We start from the raw sequence: 9,008 nt of genomic DNA, 5'->3' as shown, positions 1-9,008 counted from the left end.
ATTTTTTTGAATATTTACTGGACCATTTGCATTTTTCTTCTAAAAATTATTTTTATCCTGTCATTTTCTCTACCCACTTAATCATCACATGTTTGCAGAAACTATGTATTATAATTATCAAAACTTTGTCTGTGGTATATATGGCAAACTCTCCCGGCTTTGTACTAGGAGGAATTTTTATTTTCTATTTCATAAGGTATTTTTTTCTTTGTGGTGTCTAGTTATTTCCTACCTATGAGTACAAATGTATGATTGTCTTATGATACTTTTTCTAGACCTTGAATTAATCTGGAATTTAATTTCTTGAGTATGATGTGAAGTTTACTTTAAGTTTTCCTTTTGGATTGCTTACTGTCTCAAATGATCTTTTGAGTTTTCTTTCATTTTCTGTTTACAAGTTCCATCTTGTTTCGAGAATGATAAGGGTAACAAATTTACAAATGTACTTTATACAATTGATGTATGTATGGATTATGATAAGAGTTGTATGAGCCCCTAATAAAATGATTTTATTTTAAAGTCCCATCTTTATCATACACTAAATTCAGATTCCGGACTGTATTCTATTTCATTCATCTGTTTGCTTATTCTTGTTCTAGTCAAGCATTATTGTAATTACTGTGACATTATAGGTTTTCATTTACGGTAAAGCAATTTATCCACCTCATTTTTCCCCTCTTAAGTTTCTTTGTTATTTTTTATTTCATGAAAACTTGAGAAGTAGTGTGTTGAGTTCCATGAAAAATCCTGTCACTGTTATCATTGAGATTGCCTTGGATTTAGAGATTACTCAGTGGGGGTGGGGGTGTGTGCCATTATCTTTATAATATTAAGTTCTTATCTAGAAACATAGAACGTCTGTACATTTATTAAAATAATGTATTGAATTTTTAAGTAAAAGTTCTTCATGTAAATCATTGTTTCTTCTTAGATTAATTCCTAAGTACTCTATGGGCTGTGTGATGCTTACAAACAGGAATTTTTTTTCCTTCTGTGACATTTTCTTATTAATTATTACTGAGGATTTGTATCCAGCCACCTTGGTGAACTCTTTTTTTTGGGGGGGGGGGGACAGAAAACGGTTTATTTGCTTCTTAGTAATGGCGCCATGTGGGGAAGTACAAAAGGTTGTGGGGAGCGTGCACGAGTGAAATCCGTTTGGGAGGAGCCTGGAGCGTTCCAGAAACCAACCCTAGTCCCTCTCCACTTGGAGTGTGTGTGGGGGTGGGGTGGGGAGTGTGGGGGGCAGGGGAGAGGCCGGTGTGTTTGATAAAGCTAACGAGTGAGACAAAGGCACTGGTGGGTGACATCTCTGAAGGGGCAGGCCAGGGGGCGCGGGCATCCAGACCTGGCCTCTAGTCCTTCCCCTTCTTGGCTTTGGCCTTGGCTTTGGTCTAAGGGGTGCAAGGCTTCATCACGAGGATGGTGTCCTGGCACTGGGCATTATACCGCGCCTTCTTCAGGGTGCCCTGGTGGGCCTTGGTGCCTGTGCCCCCATCGCACGCCCCCCAGTTCTCAAACTTGTACTTACAGTCGGCTCCAAACTCCTTCTTCCAGTTGCAGGGTACTCTGCACCGGATACGCTGGGTCTGGGTCCCCAGGTGCCCTCACGGAAACCCACGCCGCAGTCCTTGCTGCTGGGGGTGCAGGGCCCCCAGGCCCGCACGGGCTGCCCGGGCCGCCCTTCTTCACCTTGTCTTTCTTTTTGGCCGCCGCGGAAGTGAGCGCCAGGAGGGCGAGGAGGGCGAGGAGGAGGAAGGCTCGGTGCTGCATCTCGCTCGCTGTCCGCGATGCTTAGCTCCCTCCCGGCTCCAGCCCATCCTGCTCCGGCCGCTGCGGCCCCTTTTCGAACTCTTAATATTTATAAGCACACGTTTGTTCATCTAAAAATAATGATGGTTTTAATTCTTATTTTCTAGTATTTTATCTCGTTTTTCTTATTGCCTTGGTTAAGATCTTCAACACTAGATGAATAGCAATGATGACAGCATGAAAACTTTTTGTTTTACCATTTTTTAAAATCGTTTTGTGAGGGGCTCATACAACTCTTATCACAATCCATACATGCTTTTTGTTTCTCAGTTACTGTGCTGAAACTCATGGTCTCTTTGCATTTCGTAAATGGAAAACTAAAATCCAGCACTCAGATTCTTGGCACTTTCAACAAATAAACTTGGCTTTGCTTCCATTCTTTGAAGCCTCTGCTTCATAAATCCAAAGTTTATTTTCAAATCATTTCCTGGAACTTACTTTAATATTGTTATTTTTCCTTTGAAACAAGGCATATATAGAGAGCTTCCTGGTATATACTTCCCCGTTATTTACTATTGACTGAATACACAGCAGCAGAGGGCTTGGAGTGGGGGTGGGCGATAAACATTCACTCTGAATTAATTTCTGAGCCAAATAAAAATTAGTATTGCCATATTTATCAATATGTAAATTTCATATAGTGGCTAAATTATAATGTTTCATTTAAAATATGTGAGACATGGATTGAGATATTTGAGAAATCATCACATTTCAATTAAGTTATTTAAAATATATAGAACATATATAAATATAGAACATAGTATAACTGAAAACAATAATTGCATAGTCTACATATTTAACATATAAATAATCAATATAGTCCATTTAAATGGCGGCTATGCTTAAGAAATTAGTTCATGAGAACTTTCAATCAGACCATGTCATTCTTGCAGTTATTTTCAACATGGTTGACTTCTAGCTAAATTGCCAGTACAGTAACAGAACTAAATTCAATTTGCCTGCTTCCATGAGAACTAACTTAATATTTTTAAAATAGCAATTGCATTCAAATTTAAATTGAAGGTTAGACTCCTTGAACTCTTAGCTGTAACCAAATTTTCAAAAAAATGGTTACTCTTAATAGTGAAGGTAATAGTTGCTCTGACTTGCCATTCAATGTCTCATCTGACTGGTATTTTTTAGTGCTGCTTGAAATGACATTTCCTACACCTGCCTAATGTTGATGGTTTCTGTGAGCACTTCAACTCTGAGGTCCTCTAGGGCTTTTAAGTTCTCTTCTGAGGTATTCTTCTACCTAAAGTTCAGTTACTTTTCAGGATGACCTTAATAAAATACTCCTCTGTCAGGCTGGTCTGCTCTGCGTACTACTTTTATTCCCATCTGTTGTCTTCCATCATGTACTACTTTTATTCCCATCTGTTGTCTTCCATCATGCTGTGTTCTCTTCTAGGAAAATACTCTCCTAAAGTATAAAGTTGATCGAATTCCATGACAGTCTGAATGAAAAGTGAAAGAGAGAGAAATAAAGATGCTTTCCAGGCACTGGTGGATGATAATATCAGTCACTGAGGTTTAGAACAGAGGGCAAAGCCCAGGATTATGAAGAAGAAAACTTCATTTTGAACAAATGGATTCAAAATGCTCTTGGAGCACATTTAAATAGACATGTCTTCTAAGCAGCTAGTGTCTGGACTGTGAAGAATTGGTAAGAGAGTTCACTTTAGATATAGCTATTAAAAGGGTTCGTTGTTAAACTATGCAACTGGATGAAGCTGTGCTGGATGTATGTGAAAATGAGATGATAGCGAACTGGAACTGTCTTTTTTTTTTTTAATGTGTCTTCTCAACAGGAATGTCTCACAGGGAGTGTGCCTGAACTTTCTAAAAATATGACATTTCTGTACATCAAATGACTTCATCAAAAGACTAAAAGGAGAACCCACAGACAGAGCAGAACTATTTGGGGATGGCATATCAGTTAAAGAACTAAAGTCAATAATGTACAGAAAACCACAACACCTTAATAAGAAAAATACAAATTACCGTACTTCATTTAAAAATGGCCACAAGGCATGAACTTACTAAAGATGACATTCAGGCTGTCACCAATCATATGAAGAAATGTCAGAAGATAAATACAATAGTGGGATACTACTTCACACTGACACTCTTAACAATATTTAAAGATACAGAAATAAATGCTGGAGAGGATTGTTGGGGGGATTGCAGAATTGAACCAGTATTATGGGAAACAGTCTGACGCTACCTTAAACAAATGCGAATACAAATACCTGTGATCCTAGAATCTCTACTAGGTTTATACCCTAAAGAATGAAAGAACAAGACGTGAACAGACATCTGCATTTCCACGTTTACTGCAGCAATTTCTATAGTAGCAAAACAATGGAAACCATGAATTTTAAAAAAGTCTGTAGAGTACTGGGTAAAAAAGAAGAACTTGCACAGGGACCAGCAGCCTGAAAGGAAAAAAAAAATTGGCTGGCGGGTCCCTCCTGCTTACAGACTTGGGTTTTTATAAGATTTCATTAGATTGCTATACTGTGCAAGCAGGCTGGTACAGAAGCAGAACTTGCGGTTAAACAGTCCAACTGAGCAAACCGACTTTGCGGTTGCACAATTTCCTGGTACAGGATAGTCTTTTGCTGGTTTTAGGAACAAGGCGCTAGTTGGGCTTTTATCTTTATTTTTTTTGTTTTGAAAATGCTATAAGGCCTGAGGTTGCACTTAGGACTGGTGCAGAATGATTGCTTAATATAAAATGGCTCTATTTAGGCTTACTATCACAGGTCGGCCTATAAAAGCTTGTCCCAGGGGAAGCTCGGGGTCCACACTCGCTACTCGACAGAGCCTGGTGTGGCCCCTCCGCGCTGAGTCTGAGTTTGAAGCCAACAAATCTTTTCCAGCTGCACTGGCTCTCTGCACCTTCTGTGGTTTTCACCACTTGCTTACGGACACGCCTTGTTCCCGCCCGGAAGCTCAAGCCCGAGGCACCTCGCACCGGAAGCGGAAGTGCTCTTCCCTGAAAGGCCGCGCGCTTGGTCGCGCTTCTCCGCGCGCGTCTGAGGTGAGTTTTCCCGGGGTCCCAGCGCCCCGTCCGGGGTCCCGCAGCCCCTGCCGCGGCCCGAGGGCGCCCTCCGCGTCCTCCCGGGTCCCCAGCGCCCCCTGCGCGCCCGTCCGCAGCCCGCCGGGCGGGGGTCGCCCGTCTCCGCGCGGTCTCGGCGTCTCTGCCGGCGCCCCGCGTGTGGAGACACGTGCAGCGTCCGGACCCCGGGCTGACGGCCTGCGCCCCGTCCCCGTGCGCGCCCCGCAGTCCCCACGCGGGGCCCTTGCTTTTCTTTCTCTTTTAACGTCGTGTTCGGTCCTCAGAGTGGCGCGCGCTCCGTCACGTGGCCTCCCCTCCCCCCTCGGCCCGTCACGCGGAGCCCCCTCAGGAAGGCCGCCTCCGCCGGTCGGAGGGGCAGCAGTTGGAGCAGGTCCGCACGGCGCCTGCTGTAACGCACGGAAGTGCAGTGTGAGGTAGGGATCGTGGGCGGCTTCCAGACAAGGAGTCAACTAGGAACGTTAACTGACTGGACGCTTATCTCGGGTGTTCACGGCCTGGACTCAAAATCAGGTGTGACTTCCGTCAAGGGCGTGGTCTCGGGTACAGGCCGCGACCTGAAGGTGGCCCCGCTTTGTTTGCTGTGTTTCCTGTCCTTGGACTTGTGAGGACTGCTCCTGACCCAGACCAGGCACCCAGGGAAGAATTCATCCTGCGGGTCAGGTAAACTGGGGATGGTGCGGAATGTACCCCCTTCCTTGAAGGACTGTGCGACTTTACAACACGTAAGGTTTAAGAAACGTGGGTTGAAAATAGGATTATACATCTAAGACTATATCCCAATTTAATACTTTGTAGAATTTCTTTGGTTGTGAACCACACATTTTCATCAGTGGCATGTGAGAAACAGTATAGTCATTTCCAGTGTTTGTGATCCACACTGCCATGTTTAGGAGAAATCCTAATGTAGGTGGTGAGGGTTTATGCGAGTCATGAACCTAATGTGGGTGAGAGCTGTGTGGGATGGAATTCTCCAGATTGAACAACAAAGAATCACATAAGTGTGAAGGATTTTGAAGTCTGTGTGTATATTCTCAATGTCATAAGAGTGAACATTAGAATCAAGGGTCAGATGCGAATCATGTATCAAGAGACTACTCAAAATCCTTTAGTGGGTGCTAAGACAGCCGAATTATAGTTTTGAAAAAGTTCCTCTACATTTCTAATGATTATTTTACACAGTAAAACAGTCAATGTAGGAAGTCCTGGGAGATGGATGATGATTAGTTATGTTAATTGGAAATGAAGAAAGCGGGATTTCCCTTGGGGGCTGGAGCCTGTTCTCTTCTGCCTTCAGTGCACATGTCCCCAGGGTGGTGCAGTGCCGGAAACTGTGTGAAACCAAACACTTGTTGCTGCCTGCTGCTTACTCACCTCTGTCTCCTTGTGTTGCTTCGATTTCAGCTCTCTCTGTGGTGCAGGAGACCCTGTCCATCCCAGGTAACTGGGGACATGGGCGTTCATCTTGCACATCTGTCAGTCTGAAGGAAGGACTTCAAGTGCTCTGACCTCTGTGTGGACGAAACATTCCTCATCTCACTCCAGCCTGCCCTGTGCTCTGCCTCCCCTTCCATCCCTCCTCCTGAAGGGGCTTCTTGACCGTAGAGACTACATACCCTTAGACCTCCAAACTGCAGCCCGGAAATGGTGAGTGCTGGGGCACCTGCGCTAGTCTTTTTGTGTGTTTTGAGTATTTCTTTACTTAGAAAAAATGTGTTAATTCAGAATTAATACATATATCAGTCCATAGTTCAATCATGTGTGCAGAATTGTATGTTTGCACCACAATCATTTCCCAAATATTCCTTTTCTATATGGACATTTTGACATCTCCCCTTTCCCTCGTTACCAACACTGTGTCACCCTCCCCCCTAAGACCTTGTGTTTAATATATAGGTTAATGCCTTCTGTGTTTCATGTACCAAAGAATGAATTCACATGTGACACAGCTTCAAGAGGGTGAATCCAGTGACCAGACACCTCTGAGATACACCCTTATGTGTACAGACAAAAAGCAAAGGGAAATATAGAAAATGGTAGAAACCAGAGCAGTTCTAGCACGCACTCACACAATTAAAATGATATGATCTTTTGTTCTTTGATGCCTGGTACCTGGTCCCTTCGCCACCTCATGGTCACACAGGCTGCTGTGCTTCTTCCATGTGGGCTTTGTTGCTTCTGAGCTAGATGGCCGCTTGTTCACCTTCAAGCCTTTAAGACCCAAGACCCTGTGTCTTTTCATAGCCAGGCACCATCAGTTTTCTTCACCACATTTGTCTTCAGTGATTGTGTCAGGACGTTGTGCATCATGGAATTCCAATTTAATAGAACAAGGTATTCTTCCATTGAGTAAGGACTTGAATGGATGGACATTCATAGTAAAGTAGAAGAACGTAAAAGAAGGAAAGGTTGAGAATCTTCAAGAAAGAACATTATGGATCCAAACATACAGTAGTGTGAATCACATAAATGGAAATGTAAGCTCAGAAGAGCTACAGAGCTACAGTTGAGTACTTCTTTCAGCTTCCATGAAAAGTGAGTTATCACATTCTAATAAGAAGTACACACTTTTATGCATTAGCGGATGCCTATCATGGCTGTGTGGTCTCCTACCAGTTGAATCAACCACCCTGGCCAATTCCGCTTAAGGTATTTGACCACACACCTGAAAAAGTCCACTGTAGCCTGTTTATTTTTTCCTCTGTTTCCCCCCCCCCTTTTTTTTCTGGTTAATCTTTTTATTAGGGACTCATGCAACTCTCATCACAATCCATACATCAATTGTGTAAAGCATATTTTTACAGTCATTACCCTTCTAATTCTCAAAACATTTGCTATTCACTTAAGCCCCTGGCACCAACTCCTTAAATTTGCCCTCCCTCATGAACCCTTTATTTATAAATTATTTTGTCATATCTTGCCCTGTCAAACGTCTTCCTTCACTCACTTTTCTGTTGTCCGTCCCCCAGAGAGGAGGTCACATGTAGATCCTTGTAATCGGTTCCAGCATTCCAACCCACCCTCCCTCCATCCTCCCAGTATCACCACTGACACCACTGATACGAAAGGGATCATCCACCCCGGATTCCCTGTGTTTCCAGTTCCTTTCTCTACCAGTGTACATCCTCTGGTCTAGCCAGACTTGCAAGGTAGAATTGGGATCATTATAGTTGGGGGTGTGAGGAAGCATTTAAGAAGTAGAGGAAAGTTGTATTTTTCATCGTTGCTACATCGCACCCTATCTGGCTCGTCTCCTCTCTGACACCTTTATGCAAGGCATGTCCAGGATGTCCGGTAGCCTACAAAGAGGCTTTGGGTCTCCACTCCGGTCTCCCCCACTCATTCACTCTGATGAATTTTTTTCTGATGATACCTGATCCCTTGGGCACCTCGTGGTCACACAAGCTAGTGAGTGTTGGGGCACCTGTGTTAGTCTGTTTATGTTTTGAGTATTTCTTCACTTAAAAAATTGTATTAATTGGGAATTAATAGATATATCAGTCCATAGTTCAATCATGTGAGCAGAATTGTACGTTTGCACCACATCAATTTCCAAATATTCCTTTTCTACATGGACTTATTGACCTCTTCCCTTCACTTCATCACCAACACTGTACCCCACTCCCCCCTAAATCTATTTACTATGTAGGCTCATGCCTTCTGTGTTTCATGTGCCAAAAAACGATATCACATATGACACAACTTCAAGAGGGTCTCCCCAGTGACCAAACGCCTCTGAGATATACCCTCATATGTACAGAAAACAAACAAACCCAAGTACAGAAAATGTTGGAAACCAGAGCAGTTCTAGCATGCATCAGAGGTGGGGGGGGGGGAGGTCTACCAAAGTTTTAACCTGTTCATATCAAATTTATGCTTTTATCTTCTCTACTCTGCAGTGGACTCTGTTTAGTCCTATTCTTTGCTTATGAGTGAGGCTGGATCTTAAATGGTGTGTGGGCCTAGCTGTGTGCTGTGGATCCGTCTTTCTGAGCATTTTTAGACACTGGCACAGGTTAAAGTATCATTTCTTACCTTGTTTTTTTGTGTGTGTGTGTGAGTTTTTTTTTTTTTTTTGGTCATCCAAATGGGTTTTTATTAAGGACAGAAGAAG

At 43.2% G+C, this 9,008-nt stretch overlaps 1 protein-coding gene and 1 pseudogene across 4 annotated transcripts in view; one reads left to right on the top strand and one right to left on the bottom strand.

The window, feature by feature from the left end:
• Positions 1-1,074: 1,074 nt before the first annotated feature.
• Positions 1,075-1,841, bottom strand: LOC142433924 (midkine pseudogene; annotated as a pseudogene).
• Positions 1,842-4,701: 2,860 nt separating this feature from the next.
• LOC142433056 (uncharacterized) overlaps positions 4,702-9,008 on the top strand; it is a 44,439-nt gene continuing 40,132 nt past the window's right edge. For 3 of the 4 annotated variants that reach the window (XR_012781073.1, XR_012781074.1, XM_075538173.1), the window contains exons 1-2: positions 4,702-5,557; positions 6,299-6,541. Coding sequence is in view for 2 of the 4 variants with exons in the window: in XM_075538173.1 (XP_075394288.1) it covers positions 6,539-6,541 (3 nt within the window). In the remaining 2 variants the exon portion in view is untranslated. Of the gene's footprint in view, positions 6,542-9,008 lie in introns of all 4 variants that reach the window. The other variant, XM_075538174.1, reaches the window with a different exon arrangement.

This window comes from Tenrec ecaudatus, chromosome X (assembly GCF_050624435.1).
Source record: "Tenrec ecaudatus isolate mTenEca1 chromosome X, mTenEca1.hap1, whole genome shotgun sequence".
In the NCBI taxonomy this organism is placed as follows: Eukaryota; Metazoa; Chordata; class Mammalia; order Afrosoricida; family Tenrecidae; genus Tenrec; species Tenrec ecaudatus.
Note: the sequence above shows the minus strand (reverse complement) of the source record. Positions and strands in the feature narration are given on the sequence as shown.